Genomic DNA, 16992 nt, shown 5'->3' on the forward strand with positions numbered 1-16992 from the left:
ACCAAAACATTCAGCTCAATTTTTATTTCTGGCAACTTTAGCTCCTGGCTAGAAAATCCATCCCAGTTATGACAATAAGTGGTAAAAATTTATTGAGCTATAATATATTGATAGATTTAGAAGCCCTTTGTCTCAAGCTAAAACTACTGTTCTGGTTCACACCACATTGGGAGAGCCTTAAATGAGATACATGATTCTCAAGTGGAAGCCTGTGGTAAACTGTATTATCTAGGGGATTTATTTTTCCTTCAAAATATATCTACCTTCCTCATATTCTACCTACTACTAAGATTCTTCAGCAAAGTGGAGATGATATAATGGATATGCATGTGTACCTTTTTTTCTTTTAACTCTTAAGATTATTCTGATATATATGTAACTCCTCACTTTCATGGAGAATTCCTGAATTAGGTCCAACTCTGCTTTTTAAAATTTTTTGAATATTTTCCAATCGTGTTTTTAAACATTGTATCAATAGCAAACAAAAGAAGCAGAGCTACAAAGCGGCAAGAGCACAGCAGAAAGCATAGCAGGTAAGGGGCTGTACTAACAGCAGCCCTAAGCAGCCTAGAGTTTTCTGTGCCAGCTCCCTTCAGAACCCATTATATTACATTTTAGATGAATGTTCAGCCCATCATCCTGAGAAAAACACACAGTCTACTAGTCAGATAAAAATGTAAAAAGAAGCTATTTTGGACATCAAAATAAACTAAGCCATAGAAAAAGAAAGACAAAAATTCCTCTGTTCTTGCATTAAAAGAACAATAACAAAGTATTATTTTGTGCAACTGATAACCTGTTTGGAGACTTCCTGCTCATATTTTATTATTTTAGTTTTTCATTATGTAGCATTATTTTTCTATTATAAAACCCAGTCAAGCTAAAAACCTTAATCGTTCTAAAACCTAATAAACTACTACAGAACACCAAAACTGTATGAAAAAAAAAACAATCCTAATCCATATTGCTTGTCAAGACAGTTTAAGAGCTGGATTAGAAAAACAGGCTTTCAAGGTCCATTTTCGAGCAAACAATTATACTTCTTCACGGCCTTTGTTTCAAATCCCTTACAAACAGCTTCAATACTGAAATGTACTAGAAAAGATAATTTCTAATCACATATAAATAATCAGCCAGTTATTATTATATTCTAATTTGGATTAGTGTCCCTTAAATCACTTGCTTTTTTCCTATTCAATGTTCAACTTTATTGCATTCAACAATGACACCTACTGGCCATTTAGAATCAGCCATTCTCTAAGACATCTCTAGTAGGCTGGTTACATAATAAGAAGAAACACATACATATACACACAAGATACACATAACCTGCATGAAAGCAGAGATTTGTTCATAGGTACTCACACTACAGAACTGCACCTAAAATAGAAGCAGAACTGTTCTTTGTGACTGAGTATTATTCCTGCCAAATGATAAAGAAGAATGAAATACCAAGTATCAAAATTTTATCTGAAATACTGATAAATATCCTTAAACATTTCGGAACAAACTCTTAATGATCCAACACTCTTTACCAAATGACAATTAGAGAAAAAAAGTTTCTAATTTAGTTTCTGGGATATACTAATATAAATCATCAATAATAGGAAAAAAAAGAATTTTGGAAAGTTCTTCTGACATGCAGTATTAAAAAAAGCTCAGGAAAATTATATACTTGCTAATAAATACTACATTAGTCTTTATAGTCTTAAGCTAAAAGCAACATTTCAATCAGCTTACATTTTAGAAATGTACAATGCCTCTTTTAAAACTGCTTCCCAATAAGCTATAAAAAATCAAGTTTTTAACATAGTGTGTCATTCCATAATACACAGTGAATGGAATTCCATTTTAATTCTACATTTCAAAGTGCAAATGAGTGACAGAAACTTAGAATTATATCTGTAAACACAGTTTACCTCTATCGGAGAGGGTCAAAGGACATACTTTTTAAACCTAATAAATAAATAATTCCTAACTAGTTTCCCAGACTTACGGAGCAAAGTACTTAAAATAACTTCCCCTTCTCCCCCAACCCCCCACCAAAATCAGACCACCATCTCATTTTCAGTCTCTAACGTCCACAACATTTAGGGAGTAAAAAAAAAAAAATTACCAACTAATTTTCTAGTCATTTTCCAAGTTGCACTTACCTTCTGCTATAGATTTTTGAGCGTCTCCACTTCCCTTAAGATTTGGAAAAAAAAAAAAGAAAATTGTAGTCAGTCCTGACCCTTAAAACAAATTCACGAACTACAAAACGTGAACCTGGCCACGCTCATCTCAAACTAACACATCTCTCAACCCAAGTCCATATTTGGGATAAGCTCTTCGTGACTACTCTATCCTTCATGGTTCTTCGCCCACAGAGCCTGCCGGGATAGAAAACAGTCAAACCAACGGGAAAAAAAAAGAAAAAACTACTCAGACACATTAATAGGTTGCAAGACCTCCTCTTCCCAGGAGGGACAACCTAGTTGTTTGGGTAAATAACAGCCAAGGGTTACATAATGTATAGCTATAAAGAGTCTCAAGTATCTCACCGCCAATATATCTTTCTTCACCGCTACCCCCGTTTCCACTCTGAGAAATGGCCCTAGTAGAAGCAAACCCTAGGATTTCTCTCAGGTGTCTGCAATGCCGCGTCCTCTTCTCTCTCTGAGCTCCATACAAGGAATTCCTCCAGCCTTCACAACACCGTCTTGCTCCCGCCTCTCTCCGGTCTCCGCCAGCGCCACCGCAGCCCCCCACGCCCGAGGCTCCCACGTCGCCCCGCAGGGCTCAGCCTCCACCCGCCTCGGCTGCTTCTCCTCGCGACCCTTCCAAGCGGCTACCTATCTCCTAGTGGTTCCGGAACCACCAAAACTAGGGCTAACGCCTTCCCAGACCACTCTCGGCAGATCCCGTCTATAGCTCCTGTGGCCGGAGAAGAAGAAAATCCTTCCTATCTGGCACTCCGCGTCCCCCAAAGACAGCGCCGCCGCCTACCTGTCACCCCGCTGCCTCCGGCTTCTTACCGCCACCGCCTCCCGCAGCAGCCTGCCAACTGCAGCGCAACAACCCGCCCTCTCATTAGGTGATTCCACGCTCCAACAACGGTGCCGCTGATTGGTAGCAGAATGCCTGCGGCCCTCCCCCTGTGCAGCGTCTGAAGATTCCGGCCTCCTAGCAAGGACGACGTCGCGTCTTCCCCACCCTCTGTCCTCCACAGTTTCCCTTACCTCGGACAAACTACAGATACACAGATATGCGGGGGAAATGTCCACTTCAGGCCTGCTTCATGTCACCTCCACTGGTCCAGGAATCAGTGACCCAGGGCAAGAATGTTTAATTTATCCTCTGGTTTCCTGCCGTAAGTAACTCGAGGTGACAACTTCCGTTTCCGGTTGCCTCTGGCTAGAGGGGTGAATCTTGAGTGTCCTGAGAGGTCAGATTGCTGTCAGGTAAATTGGGGAGCTGTTGGGAGATCTCTCGCTCGGGAATAAGAACGAGACTCTATTCTGAGGATTGTCAAAAGGGAGAGACTAAATGGAGGATGATGAGAGTGCTCAAGAGGGAAAGAATCGAAGAACTAGCAGGAGAGAACTATGAAGTCCTGGAGTAGTGAGGGGTGGCTGTAGAAGGATGCAGTGAGAAATCAGTGTAGTTAAGTCCAGACCCTTTTTTCCCTCCTCTGCCACCCTCAACATCCCTCACCCCGTGTTTTTTGGTTTACCTTTGAATCGAATGATGGCACAACCATCCTCGAATTGAAAGTTTGTAAATTTACAATGCCTGCGTCACGAACCTGTGTTTGTTGTTCTTTAGTCGCTAACTCGTGTCCGGCTCTTTTGCGACTCCATGGACAGTTGCCACCAGGCTTCTCTGTCTATGGAATTTCCCAGACAAGAATACTGGAGTGAGTAGCCATTTCCTTCTCCAGAGGATCTTCCCGACCCAGGACCCGCATCTCCTGCATTGCAGGCGGATTCTTTACCGCTGAGCCACATGGCAGTTGCTCAATTGTCTCTGGCTCTTTGCGACCCCATGAACTGTAGCCCACCAGGCTCCTCTATCCGTGGGAGATTTTCCTGACAAATTACTGGACTGGATTGCCATTTCCTCCTCCAAGGGGTCTTCCTGACCCAGGGCTCCAACACGCATCTCCTGCATTGCAGGCGGAGTCTTTACAGCTGAGCCACCTGGGATGTATAGTATAATTTGATTTATTTGGTTTTTTTTGAAGATTTAATATTTATTTATCTGGTTGCAGTCGGGCCTTAGTTGCAGCACATGGGATCTTTGTTGTGTCGTGCGTGACCTTTCGTTGCAGTGTTTGGGGTCAGTGTTGTGGCAGTCAGCAGTTGTGGCACACCAGGCTTAGTTGCTCTGCATTGCATGGCAGATTCTAAACCACTGGACCACCAGGGAGGTCCCTGTAGTAACTTTTAAATAAGGTTTTTCTGGCATGAATGTTTATGATACAGAGTTAAAGTGAAAAGGCGATACAAAGTCATCACATTAATGTTTAGTGTGATTACACTTTTTAAATGCCTATACACAGATGCAGGGACTGGAAGGGACACTAAAGGTGAAACCAGTTCATTTGTCTTTAATTTTCTAATTTTCCTATGGTAACCACAATTTTTTAAATGAGAAATTGAAACATATACTTCAAGGTCTTTAGTAAACTGTGAAATTATGTATATTGTAAGTGGCATTACCCATTTATTTCCTTCTTAGGGAAAGTATGCCTGCACTCTTCCTGTACTAGAGCCAGCTCCCTTTAGTGGAGGTTGATCTTCACCAAACTTATAGGTTCACTTCATACATAGATAGAATGAGGTGGGGAAAAAAAATTAGTGATTACATGTTCTTTCCTTGTTGAACTAATTTCCGTGCTGTTCTTATTTGAGCAGCTCTGAAATGGAAATTAATCACTTCTTACTGACTCCTTGACACAGTTTAAGTCACTTTATCTAATTTTAATTTTTATTGTGACATATACATAGCAGATAGAGAAGGAAATGGCAACCCACTCCAGTGTTCTTGCCTGGAAAATCCCATGGACAGAGGAGCCTAATACATATAAGAAGGCTATATAAAGCATAAGTACATGTAAACATTATAATCAAGCAAACAATTGATCCTGTTCAGTTCAGTCGCTCGGTCGTGTCCAACTCTTTGCGACCCCATGGACTGCAATACACCAGGCTTCCCTGTCCATCACCAACTCCCGGAGCTTGCTCAAACTCATGTCCATCGAGTCAGTGATGGCATCCAACCATCTAATCCTCTGTCGTCCCCTTCTCCTCCTGCCCTCAATCTTTCCCAGCATCAGGGTCTTTTCCAGGGAGTCAGTTCTTTGCATCAGGTGGCCAAAATATTGGAGTTTGAGATTCAGCATCAGTCCTTCCAGTGAATGTTCAGGACTGATTTCCTTTAGGATGGACTGGTTTGATCTCCTTGCAGTCCAAGGGACTCTCAAGAGTCTTCTCCAACACCACAGTTCAAAAGCATCAGTTCTTTGGCACTCAGCTTTCTTTATGGTCCAACTCTCATATCCATACATGACTACTGGAAAAACCATAGCTTTGACTAGACGGACCTTTGTTGGCAAAGTAATGTCTCTGCTTTTTAATATGCTGTCTACATTTGTCATAGCTTTTCTTCCAAGGAGCAAGCATCTTTTAATTTCATGGCTGCAGTCACCATCTGCAGTGATTTTGAAGCCCAAGAAAATCAAGTCTGTCACTGTTTCCATTGTTTCCCCAGCTATTTACCAACCTTCAGGTTAAAAAATAAAGCATTGCCAAAAGTTTAAAATATGCATTCTCAACAGAGATGATTGTCTTTAAGTCAGTGAAAATTGGTTCTTGTTGGGTAGGGGTGAGAGGGCAAAAAAAACCCCTTAGAGATATTAACAATACAATGGTTTATGGCCCTCCAAAAAGCCATAGTACATAAACTGGAGTATTAAAATTTCATGTGGAGGGGTAAGGTGAGAACATGATTAACAGGGACAAAAAGGTCTAAAAAAGCTCTTTTAGGGTACAGTAATTACAATACTTTGAAAAACACTGCCTTAGAAGTTCTGTGAATGAGTTTCTGTGATTCCATCTCCACCAGGAGGTAACCACTCTCCTAACTTATAATAATCATGTACTTGTTTCACTTAAATTTTTTCCATGATGCATTCCTAAAAAATGAATTGTTAGGTTTTTTTTTTCATTTATATAAATGACATTAAAAGTTATATATATTTTTTCTGACTCACTTCTTGCTCATTGTTTGTGAAATTCATTCATACTCTTCCATGGTTGTAAATTTGAGTTGTTTACAGTTTGGGGCAAGCATAAATAATATGACTAGAAAGATTCTTATAATATAAAACTGTTATACAGATGCAAGAGTTTCTCTAGAGCAGTGCTGTCTAATGCAGATATAATACTGTGGTTATTTTAAGTACCACATACTTAAAATTTTCTAATAGCCATATTAAAAAAGTATAAAAAAACAAAATTAATTTTTAAAATTTATTTGCTTTTAATTTGAGGGTAATAGCTTTACAATGTTGTGTTGGTTAAGAAACATAAAATTATTTTTAATAGTATATTTTATGTAGCCCAGTATATATATTCAAAATACTATCATTTTAAGATGTACTCAGTATTAAAAGCTACTAATGAAATGCATTTTCTTCATGCTGTCTTCAAAATTGATGTATTTTATTTTATCCTTACAGAATATGCTGTTTATATATATAAAAACACAGTGCCTATGACTGGAATTGCTAGGCCATAAGATATTCAAGGGACTTCCCATGGGGCTCAGTTGTTAAAAAAAACAAAACAAAACAAAAATCAACCTGCCAGTGCAGGACATGCAGATTCTATCTCTAGGTTGGGAAGATCCCCTGAGGGAGGAGGAAATGGCAACCCACAGTATTCTTGCCTGGAGAGTTCCATCGACAGAGGAGCCTGGCAGGCTACAGTCCATGGGGTCGCACAGAGTCAACACAGCTGAGCATGCACACATGCACGATATTCAAATGTTTACTTTTCTGGGTCATACCAAAGTTTTTTACAGTGGTTGTGTTAAATTGCATTCTTACTACCTGAGTGTGAAAGTGGAAGTCACATCATCACAGTGTGTTCTTACAGTCTTGCAAGGTTGGTTCTAACTTCATGTTATATGAAGAAACTAAAGTTCAGCAAGATTAAAATGATTTGACCAGGATTTTGCAGCTGTTAATGGTGCACTCAGGGTTTAATACCAGATCTGTACAGCACCAAAGTCTGCATTTCAGTAGAATTCCAAGATCAGGATATCATTGTTTGATTTATGGCTATTGTGAAGTAGAAATAATTTTTAAGAGTAAATGAAGCTTCCCTAAAAATATTGTTCAACTTTTTGTTCTTTTTGAAAATTTGTTGAAATATTTAGTAAATCCCTATGAAGGGACTCTTTCTGAAGTATTTTAATTAGATAGAAGAGAAAATACATTGAATTTATTAGAGGAAATTAGTTTAGGAGAATGAGTGTTCGTGTATACTTACTTTTTTTTCAAAGATTTATCTTCCAAATTAATATTTTGAGCATAGTAGTATTATAACTTTGAGATAGCCTTCATACCATAGTAATATATCAATTTTTATTTTAAAAATCAAGTTTTTTAATAAAAAATTAACCTTTGGTTTTGTATTTTCTTCTAAAGTACATTGATACTTTAGTAGGTTTAATGTTCTAGAATTGGTATTTCCAAAAAAAGAATTTGCCTTGTAATCCAAAGATTTTTGGAATGAAACATTATTTAAATTTTTTTTTTTTTTTTTTACTCAGGGAACTCAAACCAGGGCTCTTTGACAACCTAGAGTGGTGGGATGGGGTGGGAGGTGGGAGGGAGGCTCATGTATATGTAAAAGGGAGGGGACATATGTATCCCTATGGCTGATTCATGTTCATATGTGGCAGAAACCAACACAATATTGTAATTATCCTATCTTTCAATTAAAAATAAATTTAAAAACTTTTTTAAAACATAATCTGAAGAAGCCAACATTTTATCATTATAATTAAATGCTTCTAAAAGTATTTCTTTTGTGATAATGTATTGAATCTCAAAAGTCAGACTGAAATCTGAAACCATAATTTGTTTCCTTTATATTATTGAATCCACCGAACGGTAATGAAATAATGGATTAAATGTTTTATTCAAAGCTGTGAATGTTGTAGTTTTAACTTGTGTTTGTTGGGTATTGGTTTTTATTCTTTAAGTGAAATCATCAACATAACGTTTTAAATAAATTTAAATAATGTTTTAAACCAATTTAATGTCTATAAATAAAAACATTAAGTGTTGGCTGATTTGTAAAAATTACTTTGCACAATTTTGTCCCCCATATTCTGGGAACTATTGTTTAATGAAATGAGTGCTTCACATAATATGTCTTTAGTATACACTATCTAATAATTACCTGTCTTCTAAAATGCAGTGTAGGAATCCTGCCTTATTATTGGGTTTGTTTATAGTTATAAATGCAGACAAAACGGTAATAATTATTTGGTTTGGTTTTATTTCTGGAAAGCAGTGATTATAGAATTGCTACTGCTAATCTTACACAAATTACAGTATAGCATTATTAATTTATACCTTCGTAATTTGAAATTCATAACAATATAGCTGGGGACTGAGCTCAAGTTTATTTCTGTATTATTTTTAAAAATAACACTAGAAAACTGAAATCTTTATATACCTATTGGGGGCAATTTTATTTAAGCAAACTTATCAATTAAAAGGGGGTCCTAAGGACTCTGTTAATGGAAGAGAATATAAAATAGAGAATACTTAACGGAGGAGCCTGGTAGGCTATAGTCCATGGGGTCGCTAAGAGTTGGACACGACTCAGCGACTTCCCTTTCACTTTTCACTTTCATGCATTGGAGAAGGAAATGGCAACCCACTCCAGTGTTCTTGCCTGGAGAATCCCAGGGACGGGGGAGCCTGGTGGGCTGCCGTCTATGGGGTCGCACAGAGTCGGACACGACTGAAGCGACTTAGCAGCAGTAGCAGCAGCATGTATGTATATATCTGAATCACTTTGCTGCACACATGAAACTAACACAACATAGTGTGTGTGTGCGCGTGTGTTTAGTCGCTAAGTCATGTATGACTCTGCGACCCCATGGACTATAGCCTGCCAGACTCTTCTGTCCTTGGGATTTCCCAGGCAAAAAGACTGGAGTGGGTTGCCATTTCCTTCTCCAGGGAATCTCCCCAACCCAGGGATTGAAGCCACATCTCCTGCATTGCAGGTGGATTCTTTACCACTGAGCCACTGGGGAAGCCCAACACATGTAGGTCAACTATATTTCAATAAAAATTGTTTTTAAAAGTCTCTGTTGATCCACTACAAGAGTCAGCAAACTACAGCCTGCTGGCCAAACTCAGCCCATTGCCTGTTTTTATGTGGCCAGTGAGCTAAGAAGAATTTCTACAGATGAACATTTACAATCAATTTGATACTAAGGAACACTAAACTTTGAGCCCCAGTTAAACAAAATGTTACCCACTGAAAGGGAATTGCATTTTTTTTTTCATCAGAAGACTTGTATTACAAAAATTATACTCAGCTGTTATATTTTGAATTATATCAGTAAGATATTTATGGAAATTTGTTTTCTCTCCTGTTATATAAGTATCTACATAATATCCTTGATTTTATCTCGTGACCAACAAAGCCTAAAATATTTACTGTGTGGCTCTTCACAGAAAAAGTTCATGTGATCTGTATATATTAACCATAGTAATACTGCAGTTTTAAAAAATTGTCTGAAGAAAGCAAGTAACGAAACAGTATGTACGATATTTTATTATACATATTCATGCACTGTGAAAGACTAAAAAAAAAAGTAGACAGGATTGCTTAAAAGTTAGGTGTGAGGGCTCTGAAACGAAGCTTTAAGGTTCAAAGCCCAGCTGTACCATTGACTGTTTTTGTTTCCCTCAGGAAGGTACTTAGCTTCTTGGAGCCTCTTTGGCTTCACCTATAAAATGAAGATAATAATAGTAATCTAAGTTCAAAGAGTTGTTTTAGGAAGACTGTAACAGAGTCGACACTTAGATCGCTTTAACATAGTGCACCTGGCACATAGGGCATGGTAAGTGTTTGCTATTATTATAATTAAGAAAGAAACCAAATAGTAAATGTTTTCTTTTAGTGATGGGCTCTTTTTATATCTCGTGTATGTACATTTCTAAACAGTGAACATTTACTAGTTATGTAATAAGACACTTTAATAAAATTTCTTAACTTCAAGTTTTCAAGTATTGGCTCTCTTTTTAAAAGTCACTTTAAATGTTTTGCCTTAAAAAAAAAAGTAAACTTGAGTACTTGATATCTGTAATGTATGTATTTCTCCCTTAAATTAACTTTTTCTATAGACATGGCCCACGGACATGGACATGAACATGGTCCTAGTAAAATGGAACTTCCAGATTATAAACAATGGAAGATAGAAGGGACACCATTAGAAACTGTCCAAGAGAAACTGGCCGCACGAGGACTAAGGGATCCATGGGGCCGGTAAGAACAGTCAAATGATTTAGATAGAATTTATCCTAGAGAAAGACTATCTATGTTCCTTTTCAATATATTCTTTAAAAAAAAAATCAGTGAAAATGTCTTTTTACATTTAAGTTTTAAGATCAGCTTTATTAAAATATCACTTACAGTAAAATTGACCCTATTTTAAATGTATCATTCTGTGCGTTTTGACAGATATGTACGGTTATGTGACCACTACCACAGTCATGATACAGAATACTTCTAGCATACCAAAAAGCTCCCTCATGATCCTTTGTACTCAGTGCAATCCTGCCTCTGGATCCTGGCAACCCTTGATCTGCTTTTTCCAGAATTTCATGCAATTGGAATTATACAATCTATAACCTTTTGTTCTGGCCACCTTTACTTAGCATAGTGCTTTTGAGACTCAGGTACATTGTTAACTTATAGCATAGTTTCTTACTTTTTTATTGCTGAGTACTGCTCCACTTATGCATATACGTCATTTTGTTTACTGTTCACCAGTTCCATCTGGGTTATCAGTTTTGGGCTATTATGAGTAAAGTTGCTCTAAACATTCAAGTACAAATCTGTGTGAGCATACGCTTTTATTTCTCTTGGATAAATACCTAACAGTGGGATTTCGGAATCATTTGAAAAGTGTTTTTTTGTTTTGTTTTGTTTTTTAAATGAAAAACTGCCAAACTGTTTTATAAAATGGTTGTACCATTTTGCATTCTCAACCAGCAATGTATGAGAATTTCAATTGTTCAGTGTCCTCATTAATAATTGGTATCGGGTCTTTCCTGACAGTCCAGTGGTTAAGACTCCATGCTTCTGCTTCTGTGCTTCCATTGTAGGGGGTGTGGGTTCAATCCCTGGCTGGGGAACTAAGATCCAGCATGCCCTGTGGTGTGGCCAAAAAAAAAATACTTGGTATTATCAGCCTTTTAATTTTAACCATTCTAGTGAATGTGATAGTAACATCTCTTTGGTTTTAATTTGCATTTCCATGAAGAATGAAGATCATGAGAATCTTTTCATATGCTTATTTTCCATTTGTATTTTTTCTTTGGTGCAATGTCTATTCAGATCTTTTGCCCATTTTATTTATCAGAATGTTTTTCTTTTGTTGAATTATAAGAGTATATATATGTTGCTTTAAATGATTTTATTTATTTATTTATTTATTTTTGGTCCCACTGAATGTGGGAATCTTAGTTCCCCAACCAGGGATCAAACCCAGGCCTTCTGTGTTGAAGCACAGAGCCTTAACCACTGGGCCACCAGGGAAGTCCCCAAGTCCTTTATCAGATAAAAGTTTTGTAGATTTTTTCCCAGAGTATGACTTATCTTTTCATTTTCTTAATAACGTCTTTAAGACAGTTTTAAATATTGATGAAGTCCCAATTTAACATTTTTTTCTTTTATGGTTTGTGCTTTTTGCATCCCAAGATTTTCCTAATCTTTATTCTGGAAGCTTTTATAGTGTTCTTTCTTCCATTTAGGTATATGATCCATTTTGAGTTAATTTTTAATGTCATATGAGATAAGGATGAAGGTTAAAGTTTTTGCACATAAACATCCAGTTCTAGCACTGTATATTAAAAGACTGTCTTTCCCTATTAGTTGACCTTGACACCATTGTCAAAAATCTATTGACAATATCTGTGTGGACTATTTCTGGATTCTTTTTGTTACCTTGATCAATATGTCTAACTTTTGTCAATACGACACTTATCTTCAGATCAGATAGTATAAAATGAGATGTCTGATTTTTAAAAAAAGGTAATGTTAGCTATTCTAGGTTCATTGTATTTATATTTACATTTTAGAATGAGCTTTTCAGTTTCTGCAAAAAACCCTGCTTGGATTTTAATTGGAATTGCCTTGCATCTTTCAGCTCGATTGAGGATGATTTATGTCTTAACAATATTGAATCATCTAGTCCATGGACAATTTAGATCCCCTTTAATTTTCTTAGCAGTTTTTATACAGTCTTGTACATATTTTGTTAAGTTTATCCTGAATTATTCCATATTTTTATGCTATGATAAATAGTATTTTTAAACTTCTGTTTCCAGGTGTTCATTGCTGGTATATAAAAATATAATTTCTTTTTATATATTGACTTTATCTTGTTACCTTGCTAAATTGAATTTTTAGTTCTAGCAGATGTTTCTCAGAGATTTCTTAGAATTTACTTCATAGAAAATGATTTCATCTACAAAGACCACACTTTTCTTTCAATTTTTTTTCTTGAGTTATTGCACTGTCTAACACTGCTAATATAATATTGAATACAAGTGGTGTATGTGGACATCCTAGTTTGTCCCTAACTGGGGGAAGCATGCAGTCTTGCATCATTAAGTAGGATGATTTATCCTTACTTGTGATAGACCCTTTTTCTCAGTAGAGCTTTCTGATTTGTTTCTCTCTGTGTTCTGTATACTCAAAAGAACTATTGCCAGAGCAAGAAATTAATCTTCTAAAGTCAGACTTATATGACAGGGGAAAGCAATGATTCATTGAATAGTAATAGTAGTATCTAGTAGTACTTTTTGTGCCAAAATACATCATATATTACTCTGTTTAATCTTTATAATGACACTATAAGGTTGATAGTAATCATTACTGAGTAGAAGAAACAGGCCCTGACAGATTAAGTAATTTATTGAGCCTAAAAGGTGTGTATCTCGTAAAGTGGCAGAGCTAAGATTAATACCTAAGTCTCTTAACTTCCTCTTTGCATGGGCAAAGCTACACAACTGACCTGTGATGGATAGGCCAAGGTGAGTCTTGCATTTGACAATTCTGTAACATTCTGAGTATTATGACTGAAATATGAAACCATCAAGTGCTTTTTCTTGTATTTCATATATGAAATGTGAGCATATAGAGCTACTTACCTTATACCACAGAACAATTCCTGTTGTGATCCACTTGAATTATCTTATATAAGGTAGCATTTAAGTCTGTTAGAAAGGTGAAAATCAAATTTATTTTACTCAATGAATAAGTCATATGTGATTATAATTTCCCCTTTTTTTTTCCCCTCTAGCAATGAAGCTTGGAGATACATGGGTGGCTTTGCAAATAATGTTTCCTTTGTTGGAGCATTATTAAAAGGATTCAAGTGGGGATTTGCTGCATTTGTGGTAGCTATAGGGGCTGAATATTACCTGGAGTCCCAGAAAAAAGATAAGAAACATCACTGAAGATAATACCTGGAAATATCTTTTAATGTCTTAACTTTCTTATAAAAAGATTTCTTCACTGTAGCCTACTCACCTGTGTGTTTATTCCTTAAGGAATACTAGTAAGATTTAATAAAATAAGAAAACATGTACCAGTCTGCTTTTTCATTCTTAAAAAAAGTGTGTCGAGCCATATCAGGTTTGGCTTGGAGAATACATAAGAGGTTGAGTACTGGCAGCAGTACATTCTGCAAATAACTGACAGCCAGCATATATTTGAACAAATGGATATGTTCTAATAGGTTTCTTTTTTTAAATTGTGTAAAATTGTGATAAAATTTGCCATCTTGTTTTTTTTAAGTGAACAGTCAGTGACATTAAATACATTCATAATATTGTGCTACCATTACCACCATCCATCTCTATAACTCTTTTCATCTTTTAAAATTGAAAATCTATGCCAATTAATTAATAACCCCCATCCCCCCCTCAGCCTCTGGCAACCATCATTCTACTTTCTTTCTCTATGATTTTTGACTACTCTATGTAGAAACATGCGGAATTTGTCTTTTTATGACTGGCTTATTTTATTTTGTATAATGTCCTCAAAGTTCATCTATGTTACATATGTCAGAATTTCCTTTCTTTTTAAGGCTGAATAATAATTCTGTTTTATGTATATACCACATTTTGCTTATCCATTCATTAATCAATGAACACTTGGATTGCTGATGGACACTTGAGTTGCTGCCACATTTTAGCTATTATAAATAATAGTGCTATGAACATAGGTGTACTCTTTTTTTTTTTTTTTTTTTTAATGTGGGATCTTAGTTTCCTGACCAGGGATTGAACCCATGTCCCTTGCCATGGAAGCATGGAGTTTTAACCACTGGACCACCAAGGAAGTTCCCAGATTTTTTTTTTTTTTTTAAAGAAAAGACATTTATTCAGCGTCATAATCAGACTATTACATTTAGCAATCAACAGCATGGGTGCAAAAAATCTACATTAAAACCCTTTGTTGGAATGCTTTACACTTTCCACAGAACAGAAACTAAAATAACCTGTTACACAATTAGTCACAAGTACAGTGCAAGTTTTTTTGCTCATACACATGAGTATTGTCTAAAACATGTCTTTGTAGCAGCTAGGCCCTGCCACCACTGTGCTTGGTTGAATTCACAAATCTGTTGAAACCTGTAGCTTCCCTGTTACTTCTCTGGCTCTCCTTTACTGCTAAGCTTTGTTTTCTGTCAGTAATTAAAACCTGCCACTGCCGTTGCTGCTGCCATAGCTACCGCCACTGCTGGAACCACCATAGCCACCTTGGTTTCATGGTTTGGCAAAGTATTGGCCTCCGCCACCATAGGGGCCAGAACTTCTGCTCCAAAGTTTCCCCTTTCATGGGTCCAAAATTTGAAGATTGATCATTGTAATTGCCAAAATCATTGTAGCTTCCACCACCTCCAAAATTGCTTCCACTACCACCACCAAAGCCACCTCCACTTCCACAATTGTTATAGCTGTCATAGCTTCCACTCCCACCATAGCCACTGCCCTGGTTTCCATAACCCTGTCCACCACTTCCATAGCCTCTGTGCTTCCTCCAGAGTAACCAGGGCTGCCTCCTCCATAACCACCATCATTACCAAATCCATTATAACCGTCCCCACTGCCACCATATCCGCCACCACTATGGCAGTCACAAAAGCCACCTCGACCACTGGCGTTTCCTCCACAACCAAAGTTGTTATTCCCGCGGAAATCACCTCCATGACCACCACCAAAGTTTCCAGAACCACTTCGACGTCTCGGCTGGATGAAGCACTAGCCATCTCTTGCTTAGACAGGGCTTCTCTCACTTCACAGTTGTGGCCATTCACAGTGTGGTATTTCTGAATGACAATCTTGTCTACGGAGTCATGGTCATCAAAAGTTTCAAAAGCAAAGCCTCTCTTTTTGTCACTGCCTCGATCAGTCATGATTTCAATCATCAATTTTCCCATACTGTTCAAAATTATTTCTCAGGTGATGTTCTTCAGTGCCTTCTTGAATGCCACCAACAAAAATCTTTTTCACAGTTAAGTGGGCATGAGGTCTTTGAGAATCTCCTCTTGAGACGTCCCTCTTTGGTTCCACAACTCTTTCATCCACTTTGTGTGGCCTTGCATTCATGGCTGCAAGGCTTCTCCACCATGGCTTATGTGACAAACCCAAAGCCTCTGGAGTGCTTGGTGTTTGGAACCCTCATTACCACAAGTCTGTGAGCCTTCCCCATTACTCAAAATGGCTGCTCAGACTCTCATCGATTGTTTCAAAGCTCAATCCTCTGATGAAGAGCTTCCGCAGCTCTTCGGGGCTTTTGGAAGACTCTGACTTAGACATGACGGCAGGGCAGGGTTGGGGAGTGGAGACTTCCAACAATGCTTTCTCCGTGGCATCCACGGGCAGAAAGAAGTCCCCAGATTTTTAAGAGTTGACTTTGCTACTTTTACCATCCTCTGTAAGGGACCTAGCTTATACTATAAAATACTTGACTGCCTTGTTTATGATAACATGTGCAGCTATCGTGTTAGTTTTTCTTATGATACTTTCTACTCTTTCTTTAGTCCTAATTCTTTCACATAGTGAGAAGTTTGACATTTTTTCCTGTATTTTCTAACAATAGACATTCTCCCCATGTCATTGAATTTCCAAATTTTAATTAAATCCCTAATAGTTTAGACTTAAAACTCAGCTTGCTGAAGATGGGTAATAATTCTGCTTGAAAAATAAAGCTAATATAAAACTCCAAGGTGATTTTTTTTTTCTTTGTAAATTTCTTATTTATAAATACAAACTTGGGAAATCACTAAATAAATGAAACAGATGAACTCCTAATAAGGTGTCAATGGTAAGTGGAATGTGCTAAAATGGAGTCATAAACAAGACTGCAAAAGAGGATAAGGAATGCATTTAACAGGGAACAAAGAGCAGTGGGACAAATAGAAATAGCAGATTAGATTTAAGCTTAATCAAATTAGTAATTATACCAGATATAAATGGTCTAAAAGTTAAACTGAAACATTCCAATTACAAGATAGATTGGCATCTTGGGAAAGATGCAAGACCCAACTATAAGCTGTGTATGTGAAAACCCCTATAAAGACATAGGGTAAAAGTAAAAGAATGGAAAAAGATATTCTGTGCAAATGCTAATGAATTCAGTTGTAGTGCAAAGAACATTGAAGTGGCTACCTAATATC

The 16992-nt window shown here is 37.1% G+C and overlaps 2 protein-coding genes and 1 pseudogene across 6 annotated transcripts in view; 1 reads left to right on the forward strand and 2 right to left on the reverse strand.

Moving 5' to 3' along the window:
* Positions 1-3067, reverse strand: part of FAM126B (family with sequence similarity 126 member B) — a 64130-nt gene extending 61063 nt beyond the window's left edge. For 3 of the 4 annotated variants that reach the window (XM_027564171.1, XM_027564156.1, XM_027564179.1), the window contains exons 1-2: positions 2989-3067; positions 2154-2187 (exon numbers count right to left, since the gene is read on the reverse strand). The gene's annotated coding sequence lies outside the window, so the exon portion shown is untranslated. Of the gene's footprint in view, positions 1-2153; positions 2188-2543; positions 2666-2988 lie in introns of those variants that run through there. The other variant, XM_027564164.1, reaches the window with a different exon arrangement.
* A 74-nt stretch (positions 3068-3141) lies between these two features.
* Positions 3142-13896, forward strand: NDUFB3 (NADH:ubiquinone oxidoreductase subunit B3). Of its 2 annotated transcripts, none has more exons than XM_027564191.1 (3): positions 3142-3352; positions 10424-10565; positions 13609-13896. In XM_027564191.1, exons 1-3 carry the CDS (start codon positions 3259-3261, stop codon positions 13763-13765), a joined length of 393 nt encoding a protein of 130 aa, XP_027419992.1. In that variant the 5' UTR covers positions 3142-3258; the 3' UTR covers positions 13766-13896. The 2 variants fall into 2 exon arrangements, with proteins under 2 accessions (XP_027419992.1, XP_027420002.1); XM_027564201.1 differs by lacking the exon at positions 3142-3352 and adding an exon at positions 3359-3443.
* Positions 13897-14688: 792 nt separating this feature from the next.
* Positions 14689-16132, reverse strand: LOC113880996 (annotated as a pseudogene).
* Between the last annotated feature and the right edge of the window lie 860 nt (positions 16133-16992).

Source organism: Bos indicus x Bos taurus, chromosome 2, assembly GCF_003369695.1.
Source record: "Bos indicus x Bos taurus breed Angus x Brahman F1 hybrid chromosome 2, Bos_hybrid_MaternalHap_v2.0, whole genome shotgun sequence".
Lineage (NCBI taxonomy): Eukaryota > Metazoa > Chordata > Mammalia > Artiodactyla > Bovidae > Bos > Bos indicus x Bos taurus.